At 40.9% G+C, this 19,147-nt stretch overlaps 1 protein-coding gene and 1 long non-coding RNA gene across 3 annotated transcripts; both read right to left on the reverse strand.

Annotated features, from left to right (window-relative positions):
• Positions 1 to 542: 542 nt before the first annotated feature.
• Positions 543 to 8,305, reverse strand: LOC116780110 (transmembrane emp24 domain-containing protein 7). Its single transcript, XM_032674581.1, has 3 exons — positions 8,066 to 8,305; positions 5,569 to 5,814; positions 543 to 3,444 (listed from the first exon to the last, which is right to left on the reverse strand). Exons 1-3 carry the CDS (start codon positions 8,231 to 8,233, stop codon positions 3,208 to 3,210), a joined length of 651 nt encoding a protein of 216 aa, XP_032530472.1. The 5' UTR covers positions 8,234 to 8,305; the 3' UTR covers positions 543 to 3,207.
• Positions 8,306 to 8,923: 618 nt separating this feature from the next.
• On the reverse strand, positions 8,924 to 19,147 carry LOC116780112. 2 transcript variants are annotated; one of them, XR_004354333.1, is made up of 4 exons: positions 19,081 to 19,147; positions 17,904 to 18,059; positions 10,465 to 10,631; positions 8,924 to 10,210 (listed from the first exon to the last, which is right to left on the reverse strand). It is a non-coding gene; the product is annotated as an uncharacterized LOC116780112 (long non-coding RNA). The 2 variants fall into 2 exon arrangements; XR_004354332.1 differs by having other exon boundaries at positions 8,924 to 10,631.

The raw sequence follows: 19,147 nt of genomic DNA on the forward strand, positions 1-19,147 counted from the left end.
AGAAAAGAGTCATTTTGGAAGGTTCCCACACAATGCAGTGATGCTTACCATATCTGTTTTTTAAAACCTAACTAAGCAACACAATATAAAGTACCTTCAATCACACATTTAGTTACTACATATTTGAATTTTATATCCCATCATTGGGTAACACTAATTGCATGCACCTTTCTAGCTCACCCCATAACTTTGTATCCAGAGAATTGTGAAAAGATGCAGCAGGTCCCAAATAATTCCTGGCATCTGTAGGCAAATACTATGAATTCTGCTTCAACAGGAACAAATTTATGAATATTGCTGCCTGCATTACTAATGTGGCAAGCAAAGAGCCAGGAACCACACTACCTTGCTAAGCACAGCTGATTATGAACAACAGTGAACCTGTACACTTCGAGATGTTCAGCAATAGAAGTGATGATCAAGTCTCAGGTGGTAGATTAACTGTAATAGGTTAAAATACAAGTTGACTACTCAAATCATGATTCAAAGCTTTTTTGACGAATAATGTTGCCCAATCCCCTATGCAAACAAAACAATCAGACCACATTCATATATTAATTTTTATTTCCCCATACAACATTCACAGGGTCTGCTTTTTCTCTTATTCAAACTAAACTTTTTTTCCCCACCCCCAAACTAAAGAACTGACATTTCAGGACATGAAAAAAAGTTTTGTAAACAGAAAACATCCAACGCATAGCTGAAACCCAGAGGCTTTAGCAATTAAAAACACAGTTATATCCCCTTTAATGCAAGGTGTTTACTTGAGTATCACACCATTAACCGAAGTGTTCATATATTAAAAAGGTGCAGCTTTAACCAAAAGTCACAATGCACTTCCTCACCCACTGCGTGTTAGCATGTGTGTTTTATTATATCCTATTCAGTCAGTTATTTTAAAAACTATATACAGCTATGTTTAAATGTGTATTTGTGCCATGTTTTTAACAACACAAAAATAAAGGCATTTTTAAGCTATTGCTGCATATCATGCAGCAGGATACCAGAGCATTGGTTCACACACCTAACTTCAATGCAAAAGTCAAGTCCACTAAACCTCTGCAGTGGGAGTAATATTGAGTTGAACAGTCCCACTTCACACATTCAAACATTGTGAAAGAATAAAAAGACATGTATGCGATGGCTGACCATCATCAGTTCTATACCATTGTTTACCAATTTTGCCAGCACACAGAACAACTCAGTGGAAAAAAAAACCCAACACGTTTCAAGCTTTAATACAAATGCTTTTGTTGTGGTTAAAGCTACATAACTAATATTCAAACTCCAGAAGATAACAGTGAACACCATCAAAACTAAATCATGTTTTCATTTGACACTTGCACCCAGAGTGTACCACTTGCTTCATTACTGTGTGCAATGCAAAACAAGAAGTACTGAACATCAGCTGCTGAAACACAAGAATAAAGCATACAGGTACAACCAAGAATGTTGTGTGCAGGCACAGACTTGTATCACAAGACAAGAGCAGACTCTTGTTTTCTCATGTTAGTGAGTCTATTTCTGGGAAACCTGAATCCCCAAATGGGACTGCAGTATTTAAAATTCAGTACAGGAGAGCAAAACTTCACGTGTAATCCTGAATTTTACATACATTAACTTCTGAATATCTCTTGAGCTGTTTGAGGTTTTCCTTCTGTTTCTAAAAGAGCAGTCATTCAGTTCATAACAGAGTACGGCCACTTTTATTTTCTTCAGCCATGACAAGATTTTAAAATCAAGTCATCTTAGATCATTTTTTCAGACTGTTCAAGTGTTACCTGAATATGTTATTTCAAATTTCTGCTAGCAATAATACAGGTAACTAATAAGGGTTTAGCACTCTTTCTCTGCTTGCTGAGAACTTGTTCAAGAAGCATCTTTTGATTTAGCTAGTAATTTATGACAGATTTTTTACTTTAGTTTAGTTTGTGTGCATTTAAGAATTGATTGGTCTACTTATTCCTCCAGAACCATTTGAAGGAGTTTAGCCTTACTATGACCAGCTCAATTTAAACTATGAATACAAACATACATTTACTACCTTCCACGACCAAATAAAACAGGACTTTACAGTACCTAAGATACTGAAGACATGAGCAGTGGAAACAATGTAACTCTAACTCTACAAATCACCTGAAATATTTAGAATATTTCCTGACCATTAGCAAAAAGGAGTGGCAATTAGACACATGAGACTATCATGTCTCTGTACACTACACAGAGGAAAATTTACAGCACTTGCACTATGCAGAATCAATATCAAATTGCCCTCTTAACAGGAAAAAAATTTAGTAAAAAGCTTTTTATGTGCCTAACAGAATACAGCCTCATCCAGTGCTCATGCTGTGCTGCTTAACAGACTAAACTACTACTGGTCTTTAATCTGAAAAGCAGCAGCCGTATATTTGAGTACAGAAACTGTACAGTTTCAGTGACAAAGTTACAAGACTCCCTACTCTATTGCATGTTGTTTAGATAAACTTGGAAATTTGGATTTTTTTTTTGTATACAGAACTGATTTCCTGAGTAGTCTCAGCTTAAAATTTCTTCAGTAAAACACTGTAAAAGAGAAAATGCATTTATTTTATTACAGAAGAATGTACGTTTAAGCAATCATAATCAAGTATAACATGGAGCAAATTCTGAAGATGGAGACTTTCCAGGCTGATGAAGAATTTGCATCACAATGCAGTGCCAATCTTTTGACAATTTTACAAAAAAGCAAGGGGTACCACTGCATTATTTTTTTAACAGCAAATCAGAACAGTGCACTACAGTTCATCATATTTTCTTCTTTAAAATCCAAGACATTCATCCTGAAAATTAAAATCAAATCAAATTTTCACATGTATCATCTCTCAGACACTAGACTGTTGGGTTACTTATAAATGTTATACTGCTGATGGTTAATCTTACTGGTAAAAATCAAACTTGGTCTGGATTAATATCAGTAGAAATAAAGAGAAGCTGAACATTGCCAGATATTTTAGTATAGGAATCAAAAAACACTGAAGTTCCAAAGTATCTTTAAAAATATTTCAAATCTTGTGTCCCTTTCATAACTTTTTGGGGCTGTTTGTGATTTTTAAGAGATGAGGGGTATACACATTTGAATGTTGCATATATTCAGATCCTTTGCACTCACAATTAATTGGAGAACCATTAATCTTTAGAGATGAGTAACACACGATGAACCACTACTAGTTACGATCCAACACGGGTTGTTGTGGTTCTTTTATCTGAGAAGAAGCTTTTAAGGAGAAATACCTGCCCAATACTAACAACAAGAAGAATGATTGCTTCCCCTATTGACCAGTAGGCCACCCTTGTGTTCAAATCCTCTGCTCTGCTGCGGCCCTGCGCTTCCCTCAGGCGGAAATGAGTCTGATAGTCGATGACAGACTTCAAAGCTTCATGAATTGAAACACACGCAGACTCCATCTGGAGAAACAAATACACACCATGGAATTAAGAACCCTGCAGTGGTTTTGTGCTTTGATACCTAAAATTAGGAGTCATGTAACTTTGCAAGCTAAGGATTAACTCAGTCCAATGTCAGACCAAATAGTGCAAATACAGAAAAATTTAACTTATGTTGATCAAACTTTACACACAAGAATGTGACGCTGCCAAGTACAGAAGCAGGTAAAATTGCAATCTAATAAAAAGCAACAATCTCTGAGAATGGTTAAACAAATTTTAAATTCATATGTATTTGGGTTCAAAATGAACACCAGAAACATTTCAGAAATGTCAGTGATCCCTCAGCCATTAATTCCACAGGAAAAGAGGCAGTTGCTTATAACATTACATGCACACAGTAAATATTGAATGCTTCTGTTTCATGAGTATGACATTCTTCATTGCTTAATTCTCACTCAAGTTGTACAATGTCTGTTCTGTTGTCAAGAGACCATTCTCTTACTCATGTACACAAAAAGTGGTTAGAGAGGGACAGTTGTGACCTTTAAGTGCTCCCAAATGCTCCATAACATACTCATATAAAATACTTAGCAATTTACCCAATTCCACTGTAATTTTTCATTAAAAAAGTATTACCAGTTTTCTAAGCCCTAGATAATTTTTATATAAACCTTTTCCATTTTCAGTTTTATCTTCTGTAAGTAAAAGTATTCCTCAAGAGATTAATCAATAGATCCTCAAAATACTTAATTTCTAGTAACAATTTAGGTTTCTGTTTTATGGTTAAAAATAAGTATTTCTGAAAATCAAACAGCGTAAATTATTATAAAAGACAACACCTAACACCCTCAAAGAACAACTCTCAGTCACTTCTATCTGTGTCTAACCATATTTTCAAGCTGATGACTTTCAAGACACGTCTCAACAAGTCTAAGATACTCTTCTCAACAAAATTCAGGAAGAGTTTTTCTAAACTAAGCTTTGCCATTGGTCTCACCAATACATGGTATAAATCTCCTAATCTGCATAAGGGATTTAAACACAAAGTTACTCTGGTTTTAGGGATTTACCTTCAACTCTCCCCATGAAAGGCTGCCCAAATTTGATCATGCTATGAGCCTGAAGAGAACTGCAAAAAGAACCTTCTCAACAAAGAAGGAAAAGATATGGAGAGATCCAGTATCAAGAATCAGAACACAGAATGAAGCAGTGCAGAAAAGTGACAAGAAGGAAGAGGCATGAGCTGTAACTGAATTCACAGCAAGTCATCTACTCGTTACAAACCTCAGTTACTGAAGCCTTGTGTGATGTGAATTGAAATGAGACTGGCATTTGGGAAGCGGTATTTATACTGTTGAGTTAGACTAGCACAACAGTGACCATATCCAGCATTCTTTAATTGCTGCTTAAAGTGAGGTTTGGTGATGGTTATAATGTAAGGACATGTGTAGGAATTCATTAAGTGTTCCAAAGGAAGTTTTGATATATTTAGATTGTGTAGAGGTGGTACAAAACTGCCAAATTCTGAGAATATAGTAACAATTGATGCTCTGACATTTTGTAGTCTTATAAAGGTCATATATCTAGAAGCCAGCTAAATACAGATGACTTTAGTAATTTGTTCATTTTGCTGGAATTTTCTTCTCCATTTTAAAAATGGTAGTTACACAAGTACTCCTCCCCAAAAAACTCTTACTGTTTTAAAAACAGAAACAATTCCCAGAGTTTCTCCAAAATCTGGAAATTTTGGAAACCCTATTCCACCAATATCTAGTTGGCAAACCCCACATTTCAAGAGGCACAAAACTGTGGCATTAAAAGGAAGTTCCCTTAGAAACTTAAAAAAACCCAACCAACCAACCAAAACAACACCAAAAAAACCCCAAAACCCCAAACAATAGTGGCCTTAAGTTTATGTTACTGTCCTAACTTCCTCTTAAGCACTTAGCGATCCCTTCTCAGCTCCATCCTGTGTTCTATAAATCTTATCTTTACAAAGAAAGCTTATTTGTAGTAATTTGGAATATTTTAAGAGCTCCAATCCATTTATTTTCAAAAGTGATGTAGGAATCCAATGCAGCTGAACTTGGAAAAAAAATTGTCTCCACCTAAAAACTTCTGTCAAACACAACAGCATTTTACCTGGGTAAGTGCAGTTACTCTGTTCTCACTAGGAAACAGTGGCGGATCTTCTCCAACTTGGAAATCAAAGTACACAGTTTTGTGTGTGAAAGTAGAGAACTCATTGCTGAAGCAGAATTTGTACGTTCCGTTTCTGGATGCAGTAAATGTGAAGCTATCATATTGTTTCTTCATCTCTTTGTACAATACAACACCATCAGGATCTTCCAGACGACAGTCAACATCGTAATGACCTCCAGTGATCACCTGAGAACACAAACCAAGATATGGTCTCTTTAGCAAAATGGATATTTATGCATTTCTTCTAAGAAGTATCATCTGTCAAGTGGCACTGCAAAGCTTTTTGCTTTGACAAGTGCTTTACCAATATAATGCATTAATCTGAAAAACTTTCAAAGCAAGTCTGCAAAATTATTTTCCTATGGAAGACACACAGAAAATAATAAAAAAATGCTTTAGGTTCAGCATATGTAATGTCAACTGTATTTTCAAACCTTTCGGAGAGTAATTTTAGTTACTTTGTTATAAATAACTCAACAACAGCAAAGGCTACAGTAGATGAAGCTCAATGGGACTGCAAAGACATTACTGTAACAAGTCAATCATTTGCTGTATAAACAAGTCGTCCATGGAATCAGTTCATCTGTCTGAGACTGCTAACATGCAGTAAGACATTTCCTTTCTGTGTGGCCAGAAGAGTATCTGCCCAACTGTATCAGCTGCCTTAGGCTGCAGGAATGGCGTTCAACCAGTAAAACAAGAATTTCAATCTGTCCAGTCTTCCTGCCTGCTCCTCAACAGAGAAATGTTCTGGGGGTCCTGCTGCCTCCTTCCCGCACAGTTGGACACAGCAGTGCTTCCAAAAACCAGCACATCCAGATAATGCCTCCAAGTGACTCAAAACTTCACGGTCGCAAGGGTTTGTTTGAGGCTTTGATTATTGTTGGTGTATAGAGTATTGTTACCTGGATTCTACAGAAAGACTGTAGGGAGTTTAGGTATTCACAACTTGGTGTTCTGATGACTCTTACAGTAGCAGTTTTACACTTTGTCCTTGCCACAAATTTTTACCTTTAAGATAAAGCATACTGAAAGAGGAAGACACTTATATCTGAAAGCATATTCATTTTATATGTGTGCAGAAATCACTGAAATATTTTAGTATCTGTGTATATGCACTTCACTCCACTCCACTGAGCATTGTTTAAACTCTCATCAGTTTACTGAGCTACTTACTGAGCAAGTTATTAAAATAATGACTTTAATGATACAATTGAAATAACAAACTGGAGCAGCAGCTCCTCCACAAAGATGAAGTTCTGAAAGTATCCAGTTGACAAGCAATAACAAAGCTCTTCATTTCAGAAATATAATCTCCAACTTGACCAGGGTATGCTTTTTACCAATTACATGAAAGTCACTTGCATTCAGCTAGATCACCCTGAAAGTGTCAGTTTACATTGAGGTGGTAAAGACTGGCCAGAGCTTTGAAGTTGCCCTAGGATTCCTTCCCACAGAGCTTGCCTGTGCCTCCTGTTGGCCCTTAAGACACACTGCCAAAGGACATTCGCACAGCACTTTAGTCTACCAGTGGCTGGTCCAATCCAGACTTTTCTTTTATCAATGCTACTCCTGTTCTGAGCACCAAAAAAAAAGGCAAGAGCAGGCTGATCTGCACAGTGATATCCAATTCAAAACTGCAGGGAAAGTACTGCACATAAAAGACTTCATGGAAGAAACAAGCAGGGACAAGAAGCACTTGGGCAGGGAAAAAGATACCTAGGAGCTAAAACACATAAGACAGAGTAACAAGAACCAATATATGGCAGCAACTGAGAAAGAAAAAACTGCAGAACTTCAACAAGAACAGTCAGCCTATAGAATCACACAGCCCCTTTAAAACCCCTCAAAGGTAACTGTGATTTCTGTCATCAAGGACTATTTTTCTCTCATGCTGCTGCTTTACTGTTAGTGACTTCATCAGCTAAAGTGCCAGACTGAAAGGCTCCAACCCCGCAGATACACTCACAGGCATCAAAACAGTGATGCTGTACCGCATCCTTGTCCCATCGCCCTTTTACTGTTTACTACGTAACCCGAATCTGAACTGTGTTCTGAAATACGAAGCATCAGCTCTTAAGATGTACTGTGCTGATCCCGCCGGTGCTTCGTAAACCACAAGGGAATTACTTTCGCAGCACCTTGTGGGTCAGGTGTGCTTTAGGTATTCTCTGCGCTGTTGGGGCGGGACACGACACGGCAGCGACCAGGGCAAAGACACCGCCAGTTTTCAGAGCCAGCTCTGCGTGTCCCACTCAGCCCTGCACTACACTGAAGCCTCCTCGCCGCAGCTGAGCTGGAAACTCCTCACTGTATCCAAATAATCCCTAAATGCCGGAGCCGATTGAGAGCTCCCGGCAGCGGCCCCTGCTCGGGGCCGCGCCCAGCGGGGCCAGCGCGGCGCCCGCGCCCGGGGCGGCGCCTCCCGGCCGGGTACCTGGAACTCGAGGGTGCACTTGGTGCCCTGGGCGATCTCCTCGTAGAAGCACTGCTTGGCGTTGTCGGGCAGCTCGAAGGTGATCTCGGAGGCCTGAGCCACGCAGGCCGCCAGCGCCGCCACCAGCAGCAAGGGCGGCAGCGGCCCCCGGGAGCCCCGCGGCGGCATCGCCTGGCGAAGGGGGAGGCGAGGGGGGCGCGGAGGGGCGAGGGGGCTGCGGGGGCGGCCGGGGCTGCGGGGCTGCGGGGCGGGACGCGGCGTGGCCGAGGGGCCCAGGCGGGACGCACGGCTGCCACCCGGAAGCGCCCGCGCGGCCGCGCCGCCTTCACGGAGCGGTTCCGGGATGTGCGGACGTGTGTCCGGCGGGAAAGGGGCGGGAAAAAGGGCAGGCGCGGCTCTGATATGTCGGAGCTGGGAGCTTAGTGCCTGCGCAGCGCGGGTGCCCGCGGGTTAAATTGTTCCGAGGGTCCCACCTGGAGCGACCTAAAGCTGGGAATCGTGGGCTCCGAGCGGCGGCGAAAAGCGGCCTCGGTGTCCTCCGAGAAGCGGAGTACAGAGGGAGGGATTTGGAGGGTTCTGCTTCGCAGATCCTAAGACGTTCAGTGTTCCAGAGAGATAAAGCAGCCGTCAAAGTGCACACGCTGTCTTCAGCAGTATCGGCTTTCAAGTTCTAATCCAGTAAATAGAATCATAGAATAATAGAATGTTAAGGCATTGGGATGAATCTTAAAGATCATCTAGTCTCAACGCCCCCTGCCATGGGCAGAGACACCTCCCACTAGGCAAGGTTGCTCAAGGCCTTGTCCAACCTGGCCTTCAACACTGCCAGGGTTGGGGTATCCGCAACCTCCTGGGCAACCTGTTCCAGTGTCTCACTACCTCACAGTAAAAAATTTCTTCCTAATATCTAAACTAAATTTCCCCTCTTTCAATTTGTACCCTTTGTAACTTGTACTGTCACTACAATTCCTGATGCATAGTCCTTCTCCAGCTTCCCTGTAAGCCCCCTTCAGATGCTGGAAGGTCTCCACACAGCCTTCACTTTTCCAGCCTGGACAGCCCCAACTTTCTCAGCCTTTCCCAGTTTACAGATTCACAAGAATAACACAAAAATAACCCCCATTCTTATTATATTAATGTTAAGTTCTGTGACAAATGAGGTGGACTAGGAAAAAGAAAATTTGGGTCCAATCTCCCAGGCAGGAGCATGAGTTTGTAATCTGGAGTAGATCTGGAGTCCCATTTTGCTCCCCTGGAAAAGGAGTCTTATGTAAGCTTGTTAAACCTGTGATTTTCACTCTCAGCACTGCATAAGAAACCTGGGCATCAGTTTGAGGACTGTGGATTTCACAGGACAGAGGTACCCAAAATTCATATGTTGAGGACTTGGATAGATACGCAGGTGTGGATTAAAGTGAGATGGGAGATGCTTTACCAAGGACCCACCCCACCTCTGAAGCAGAGATTTTCCATCTACAGTTAATCCTCAGATGCTTGCTGCTTTCATTTAAACACACTTTTATTTTAGATTGCATTTAAGTGTTGGCTGATAGCTGACACAGCTCAAAAGCAGATTATATCTAGGCCATACGATGCAGTTCCAGCCATTTTACTTAAATCAGTGACTACAGGCTCATAGAACCTGTGTCACCTAATCACCTTCTCCATATGGCAAGAAATACGTTTCAGGAAGACTCGCTCTGTGATTTTTGACAGCAACTGAAACAATCCTGTACAGCTCACAGTTTCCTAGTTCATTCTTTCCAGCTATTTTAAAGCCTCATTAAATGGGCAAAATGAAGCTTATCTAAGAAATTACAATTGGAAACCTGTCACCAAACAAAAAACAGAAGGAGAAAGATGCAGAGCAGGCAGGAAAGGTGTCTGGTGACACCTGTAAAATAAGCAAAACCCCAGACATCCCAACTCCCAAAATAAGTCAGCAAGAACAAATGAGATCACTTCCTTTTCTTTTGGGCTGGGCTCAGAGAGTATGAAACATAAACTGAGTGAAGAAAGCAACTGCCTGCAAGAAGCTCTCGAGCCTGGTTATCCTTATCCTGGTGACCAAGGACCACTAAGGATGGAGCCGTCGGCACTCACTGCATGGCATCAACTCCACTGCATTGTGTACTTGCTGCTCATCTGGGATAGATTTTTTAAGGACTAATGGGTTTGTATATGTAGTGACCATGATAGTAATTGAGAACTAACTGTTAGTAGCCTGAACTGCTTATGAACTTCAGTACTTGTTTCACAGCTTGAAACTGGCTTGATTTGTTTATTTCTTGCACACCCTAGTCACAGCAATACCCAATGCCCTAAACAGTACATGGAGCTGTATTTTAGTTTGAAACACTAAAGAGCTGAGCTTTTCTGTTTTAGAACATCACATATACCTTTGTACTTGTTGATTTCATTACAGTTTTCATTGAGTTAGCTGATTAATAATTTCTAATCCTTACAAGAAATTAAAAAAAAAAAAAAGGATTCGGTTGCTGGTTCTGCTGTTGCTGTTCCCAGATTCTTCCCAGTTTTCATTGTTCTGTCTCCATGTATAACCATTCTGTTTGTGAAATAAAAAAAAAATATCACGTTTTCTTTATTGTCTTACTGCACAAATAATATTTTAATATTAAACCCAAAATAAGTTCAATAAATATATTTTAGAGGGAGTCATAATAAAGAGTTTTTCTTTCCAACTGGACAATCTGTTAAACTATGCTCTGTTTCCCATGCTCTCAGTGTAGTTCTTGCCTGAGAAGAACCTTTATGATTTTTTTCTCTATTCTGGCAGAATATTTGCAAGTCGAATTCTATATTCCAACTTTCCCAAAACTTGCATGCAGAGATATATTTTATTAATGATTTTTTTTACCTTAAGTGTAAAGTTAAAACATGGTTCTCAGTCAAAGACTAGAAGAAAACAAACATTCGTTTTATTGTTTCATTTTTTCAGAAACAGGTGGAAGCAACTGCAGAAAGACCAGAGAAACTTCCAAAGTAGGATGAATTCAGATGTTTGTGTTTCTTCTCTGCTCGGTATTTGAGTCAAGTTTCAGATCTTTTCTCCTGAGGTAGTTAGAGACCTTTTGCCCATATTAGAGGTTGTAGATATGGATGCAATTTCAAGCAGAGAAAATGAGATCTTATGACTCAAATTACATTTCCTGTTATTTGAGTAGTAAAACAGAAAAAGCTGTTCTTCACCTTTACAGTCCTTTAATATGCAGTCCTCTGTACTAGAAGTTTTGAAAGGTGTTTTCATAAAATTCATTAGTCAATGTGGTCCTCATATATTTCCATAAATCTTGTTGTGTGCAGTAGTTAAAAAATACACTTTACTATTTTAATTTAATTCTCACTTAGAGTTCATTCCACAATAGGCTTTATCTTGCTACTCAACCTACCTTTCATGGTATAGCTTCACCATTTTAAGTATCTCAGTTTTAAACATCTTTGCTTTGGGCTTGTTTTGACAGATTTAAACCTTGTTCTGTCACGGTATCAAGATATTAATTCCTCTTTACTTACCAGTACAGTTCTCAGTTTTGGATAGGTTAAAATTACTAAAATAAGCCAGTCAGGATATAATACAAATTAATCTTTTTTTCACTTTCCTTCGTACTTTCAGAAGCAGCCTTGAACAACTCTGGCACCTGCAAAAAACACTGAGTGGCAGTCAAGTATACTGATGCAGTTTCGTCACACAGTTTCAGTGTGATTTGTGCAAAGTCATGCTGTGGAGGAAAAAATCACCAGACCTGAAAACTGCTTGAATTTATCCTTTTTTTCAAGGTTCAGTGCATTTTCTAACCTCTGTTCTCCTGTTTTCAAAACTGCAGTGAACAAGAAATGAGCTTGTTTGAGTCTAAAAAGTCAGTGTGCTACTGACTATGCTCATATTAATTGATTACCTAAAAGCCAAAACACATCCAAACAGTACATACTGAGAAAATAACACATTTCAGTAAAAGTTATAGATGAAACCCAAATTTAGGTGCACCCAAAATTAAGTATTTACTGTACTTCCATATTTACAGCTTCACAGAGAAACAGGCTGAGAGCTGCTGCAGTACAGGGAGTTGGCCATCATGGAGTCAGAAGGGAGATTATTGGGAAAGTTGTGACCCTAGCTACCATCTGAAAGACCCCACGTGCACTCTTGTGGAGTCAATCCTAAGTCTTACTGACGAGAAGAATTTGTGAATCTGTATTCATGAAAACACAGTCCTTTGATTTTCAACATCTTTTTAAAGTATATTTGTAAGTAAGAGGATCAGACAGATAAGAAGTCTTTTCCTTTTTTTTTTTTAATTCAGGGGGCTGCCGGCGTTGCACTGCCCGAGACAAGACTTACGCAGGCATGGACCTTCTGCTTTTCCTGTAACACACAAGAGGGAGCGCTTGGTCACCACAACTTTCATAGAACCATAGAGTCATAGAACGGTTTGGCTTGAATGGCAACTTTAAAGGTCATTTAGTCCACCCCCCGGCATTAAGCAGGGACATCTTCAACTAAATCAGGTTGCTCGGAGCCCTGTCCAACCTGACCTTGAGTGCTTCCAGAGATGGGGCACCTCCCAGTTCTCTAGGCAACCTATGCCAGTGTTTCACCGCCTTCATTCTAAAAATCTTCTTTCTTATTTATAATCTAAACCTACCCTCTTTCAGTTTAAAATCATTACCCCTTTCCTTCGCTCTTCTCAGTTTTTGGTTAAAGTATATTCTGTGCCTAGGTTTTTCTTACTTTAAAATGAACTCTTTCAATTCAGTGATAAATGGACATCAGAAAGCTAAAAAAGTTTAAAGTAAAATAGTGGCAATCTCAACCTTACATTATGTTGACATAGCTCAACTGAATGAGCTACAACACCCAAGGCTTCCACATTGGTTAGGCTTACAGTTCAGCAGGGAAGCCACACTTCAGATTCCAGGACTCTCCAGCAGTGAGGCTTGCAAGCACTTCTGAGTGGGGAGCTGCAAAAGCTGCTCCATAGGAAATGAAGAAATGTTACTCCATGGGAAATGTCTGATATTTCTGTATTCTGTGTTCTGACATCCATGGCAAATGTAACCTGCTCTCAGCGATCTCATCTTTGGTTAACATCAACAGCTCCCAATCCTCTCCAGAGACAGGTGCCTTCATCAGCCCTGTTACACAGCATACAGTGCTGGGGCGAGACAGTAGGACCATCCCAATGGTTTCAGTTTCATTAGGACTTAGAGCGCTCAGGGTATGTGAAAGACCAGTTCCTGTTTGTTTTCTGTCTAAAAAACAAACTGGACTTCAGTGGACTTTGTGATGAGGAGAGATCGGGGAGGGGTGAAAAACCCCAGGAAGAAACAGACAATGAAAGGCTGACTGCACTGAAGTAGATAGGAAACTCAAAGGATGTCCTGGCCAGATTTTACATGAAGAATCTGAAGATTCCAGACATCCTTCTGAAAGCACTCCTCTCAGTGGCTCACCTTTTGTTTTGGTTTATTTTTTTTTTCCGAAGTCATGGCTGAATTTTGATGATCCTGTTACACTTTACGTAATTAAAGAAAGACTTGTTCTTTCATATGTGCAGTTTTATTCACTTAGATTTATGGTACTTACAGTATGCTATAAAACATCCATGCTGATTTTGGCTGTGATGGAGTTAATTTTCTTCACAGTATCTAGTATGGGGATGGGTTTGGGACTTGTCCTGGAAACTGCATTGATAATTCAGGAATGTTTTCCTTGCCACTGAGCAGTACTTATGCAACGCCGAGGCCTTTTCTGCTCTTCACTCCACCCCAGCAGCAATTGGATTGGGGGCGCACAAGGAGCTGGGAAGGGGACACAGCCAGAGCAGCTGACCCCAGCTGACCCAAGGGGTATTCCATACTATATGACGTCATGCTCAGCTTATAAAGCTGGAGGATGAAGAAGGAAGAGAGGGATATTTGGAGAGATAGCATTTGTAGTCCCAAGTCACCCTTATCCATGATGAAGCTTGGCTTTCCTGGAGCTGGCTGAACACCTGCCTGCCCATGGGAAGGAGTGAATTATTTCCTTGTTTTGCTTTGCTTGCATGTGTGGCTTTTGCTTTGCCTATTAGACTGTCTGTACCTCAAGCCACAAGTTTTCTCGCTTTTACCCTTCCAATTCTCTCCCTTATCCCACTTGGGGGGAGAAACAAGCGGCTGCAGGGGGCTGAGTGGCCACTTGGGGTTAAACCATGACAACACTTACTATCTTTACACTTGTACGTAGTTGGTCTAATAAAATACATTGCTCTCTACAGAAACTGTTTCAAAGCATTTTAAACAATGTTCTTGCTTCCTAATAATGGATATGTTTTAAAGGCCAAGAACACAGTCATGAAAAAAATAATTCTATGTATTTTATATATTCCTCTTTAAAAAAACAGGCAGGGGAGACGAGGAGGAGGTGTCACCTTCTATGTCAATTACCAGTTGGAGTGCATGGAGCTCTGCCTGGGGATGGATGAGGAGCTGACTGAGAGCTTGTGGGTCAGGAATAAAGGGAGGGGAGGGACAGGTGACATGAGTCATCTATAGACAGATAGGAATGACCTCGTGATCACAAGCCCTGCACCTCATGGGGGACTTCAACCACCCCAATATCTGTTGGAAGGACGACACAGCCAGGAATTAAACAACCCAAGAGGTTCCTGGAATGCTTTCATGATAATTTTCTTCTCCAAGTGATAGAGAAGCCAGCAAGGAGAGTTGCTGTGCTGGACCTTGTTCTCACCAACAAGGAGGGGCTGGTGGGGGATGTGAAGCTCAAGGACAGCCTTGGCTGCAGTGACCATGAAATTGTGGAATTTGAGATCCTTAGGGCAGCAAAGAGGGAGCACAGCAAGCTCACTACCATGGACTTCAGGAGAGCTGGCTTGGCCTCTTCAGAGACCTGCTTGTTAGAGTGCCATGGGTTAAAGCCCTGGAAGGAAGAAGGGTCCAGAAAAATTGTCTAATATTCAAGGTTCACCTCCTTCAGGCTCAGGAATGATGCATTCCAAAGAAGAGGATGTCAGGCAAAAATGTCAGGAGGCCTGCATGGATGAACATGGAGCTCCCAGACAAATTCAAACAGTAAAAGGAAGCCTACAGAGGATTGGAGCAGTGACAGGTAGCCTGGGAATAATACAGATGAATTGTCAAAGCATCCAGGGATTAGATTAGGAAAGCTAAATCCCTGACAGAATTAAATCTCTCCAGGGACATCAAGGGCAACAAAAAAAAGCCTCTATAGGTACACTAGTGATAATAGGAAGACTAGAGAAAATAAGAGCCATCTCCAGAAGGAAGCAGTAGATCTAGTTAGCAAGGAGATGGAGAAGGCTACAGTACTCAATGACTTTTTTGGCTCTTTCTTCACCAGTAAGTTCTCCAATCACACCACCCAAATTGTAGAATGTAAAGGCAAGGATTGGGGGAATGAAGAGGCACACTATAGGAGAAGATCAAGAACATCTAAGGAACCTCAAGGTGCATAAATCTGTGGGACCCAATCAGATGCTTATTTGGGTCCTGAGGGAACTGATGAAGGAAGTAGCTAAGCCACTATCCATCATATTTGAGAAGTCATGGCAGTCCAATGAAGTTCCCACTACCTGGAAAAGGGGAAATATAACCCCTGTTTTAAAAAAGGAAACTAAGGAAGGGAAGTAAGAAAGATCCAGGGAACTACAGGCCACTCAGCCTTACCTCAGTGCCTGGAAACTATGCTAAGGCTCACAGAAAATACCGAGGTGACTGGTGACAGGCTTCACTGACGACAAATCATGCCTGACAAATTTGGTGGCCTTCTATGACAGGATTACAGAGACTGTGGATGAAGAAAGACTGACTGACCTCATCTACCTGGACTTGTGCAAGGCATTTGGCACTGTCCCACACAACATCCTTGTCTCTAAACCACAGAGACACGGACTTGACATCTGGACCACTCGATGGATATGGAAAAAACTGGAAGCTCACACTCAGAGAGTTGCAGCAGCTCCATGTCCAAGTGGAGACCATTGATGAGAGGCTTCCTCAGGGAACCTTGGGACTGGTGCTGCTAAATATCTTTGTCAGTGACATGGGCAGTGGGATGGAGTGCACCCTCAGCAAGTTCACTGATGACACAAGGCTATGTGGTTCCATCAACATGCTGGAGGGAAGGGATGACACTGCAGGGACCTGGACAGGCCTGAGAGGTGGGTCTGAGTGAACCTCATGAAGTTCAACAAGGTCAAGTACAACATCCCGCACCTGGGTCTCAGCAGTCCTGAGCAGAAGTACAGTCTGGGCAGAGAATGGATCAAGAACAGCCCTAGTGTGAAAGAATTGGGGTTGTTGGTGGATGAGAAGCTGGACATGAGTGGATAGTGGGTGCTCACAGCCCAGAAAATCAAACCCCATCCTGGGCTGCATCAAAAGCTGTGTGGCCAGCAGGTCAGGGGATGTGATTCTGTCCCTCTGCCCCCTTCTGTCCCTGAGACCCCACCTGGAGTGCTCATCCAGCTCCGGGATCCTCAGCAGAGGAAAGACATGGACCTGTCCAGAGGGAGTCCACAAAAATGATCAGAGGAATAGAGCCCTCTCCTGTGACAACAGACTGAAAGCATTAGGATTGTTCAGCTTGAAGAAGAAAAGGCTCAGAAAAGATTTTTCTAATGGCCTTCCAGTAGCAAAAGGGAGCCCTACAAGAGAGCTGGAGGGGGACTTTTAAAGATAACATGTAGTGATAGGACAAGGGGAAATTACTTTGAATGAAAGGGATGTGTTTAGATTGGATATTGGGAAGAAATTCTTTACTGTGAGGGTGGTGAGAGACTGAAACAGATTTCCTGGAGAAGCTGTGGATGCTCCATCCCTGCAAGTGTTTGAGGCCAGGTTGGATGGGGCCTTTGAGAAACCTGGCCTTAGTAGAAAGTTTTCCTTCCCATGACAGGGAAAGCAGAACTAGAGTATTCTCAATATCCCTTCCAACTGAAACCATTCTATTTTTCTTTTCTATAATATAGCTGAATGATTCTTCCCCATTCATAGTAATTCCAACTATTCTTACTCAGTGTGTAATTATGCACTAAAAATGAATATGTTGGTCTGTTACCTTCTGTCATGCTGTAATTATAAGCATCAGTCAATTGAACAAGTAAGGCCTTTAGCATTATGGGGTCTTATAAATATGTGACTCTTTATATTTCCCCAAGGGAAGCAACACAGAAGTTCATGTAAATGAATAAAGATATCCATCTGGAACACTGTCTGATACCCCAGAGCAGGCTGCTGATTCAAAAAACATCTGCCTTAATCTTGGATAAAAGAACATAAGATATCAAAAGCTTAGAAGATACCAGGTAAGCGTTATTATCTTTTGTATCCTCAGTATTATAAACCAAATGGAGTTGCTACATTTCATCTTAGTCATAGCCAACACAGGAACTGTGTTGTTAATAACTTGAGAAGCAAATACTCAGGTTCACCATGAATCAGCTGGAGTTCTGTTTTGTGGCTTTTCTCGATTGTTCGGTATGCTTTGGTGCTTTTAAGATATTTGAGATATTGATACATTCATGTATTCTTACAGAAAATAGAAGCATCTGGAAAAGCAATATATTGTCAAGGTATTTAAAAATGGGAATCCAAGTCTGGATATGGCAATTTGTAACAGATTAAGTCTAGGTAAAGGTCACCCATTAAACAATTTCAGGATAAAAAAACCAAGTAGCACTGTGGAGAGGGAGAGTCAGAGGCAGATGGATTTCTTGAAGTGGGATAATGATGGAAAAAACAAGTTTAAGGAAGAAAGCCAACATCTTAGGTGGAATTGAAAATAATAACAACAAACCTGCTACCCAGGAGCTTGTAGCTGTTGTAAAATTTCCTTGCCATTCTGTGGAAGAGACATGAATGTGCATTTTGGGACTTATAGTTAGATTAAGAAATAGGGAAACTCTTCGTAGTCCTCACTCCTCTCTTTTTAGCTGGAAAAGCAGCAAAGGATCTGTAAAGTGCATATTGCAGCAAAAGTCACATACAATTTTATACGATTCATCAAAACATTAAACAAAAGCAGCTGTTAGGTGAAGGCTGGCTAGAAATGCTTTGAACTTGGGTGAGAAGTGATGACAACTGTTAACTAACAAACAGGAGTGGTTGTCTACCATTGTCACTAGTAAAATGAAAGGCAGACACTCTTTCAACAGTTCTACAAAATGCTCTGCAAATGTTATGCTGATATGAGTGCATCCAAAAAATCTTGGTTCTAAAGCGTGTCTCAGTCTGTAGACTTGTGCAAAGACATTGCAGATACTGACTTCTGGAAGTGGTAACAAGAGAAGTGGAAAAGGAGCAGGAAACCCCACAAAATTATTTGGCCCCTTGCATGTCCACAAAAAGATGAGGAACGTGCTGACTGTTTTAGAGCACAGAGTAACCTTGGATTTCATATGATGAAATTATGATTGTGACAGAAAATAAGCTGTTGAATCATGTGTTCCTTTTTCAGAAAGAAAAATTTAATATTTAAACACCATTTTTTCATACATTTCTATAGAAAAATAAGTGAAGGATTAATTAATTAACAGACAAGAGAATACAGTATGCCTCCCTGATTTGTTCCACAATTAGTTGGCATAAAGAAATATAAACCTAAGAACAATTTTTTCTGCATTTAAATCTAAAGCCTAATGTGATGTAAATCTCAGCGAATGTGCTAGCACAAGGCTGACGATGAAGAATCTCTGCACAGAACACAGTCTTTCAGAAAATGGTTCTCTGTACTACAAATTGGCTCAGACTAGAAAACTCTAAAAAAAAATCTTACCACAGACACACAGAGGTTTCTCAGTGCAGATTGCTCAAGAGTTTGGGCTGGAAGCCTGGAGTCAAAACTGAACAAAAGCCTGTCTGCTAAAGAAGAATTCACTTCCAGCAACCCCTGTTCCACGATGGAAAAGCTCTGCCAGCCACATGAGGCACAGCGGGAAGAAGAAAAGAATTCAAAAGGAAACTTGGCTTTGTACCTATTGCAGCCTTAATCATCCTTTTTGGACAGAATTCAGCTGTCAGCCATGTGGAAGACAGACACCT

This window comes from Chiroxiphia lanceolata, chromosome Z (genome assembly GCF_009829145.1).
Source record: "Chiroxiphia lanceolata isolate bChiLan1 chromosome Z, bChiLan1.pri, whole genome shotgun sequence".
In the NCBI taxonomy this organism is placed as follows: domain Eukaryota; kingdom Metazoa; phylum Chordata; class Aves; order Passeriformes; family Pipridae; genus Chiroxiphia; species Chiroxiphia lanceolata.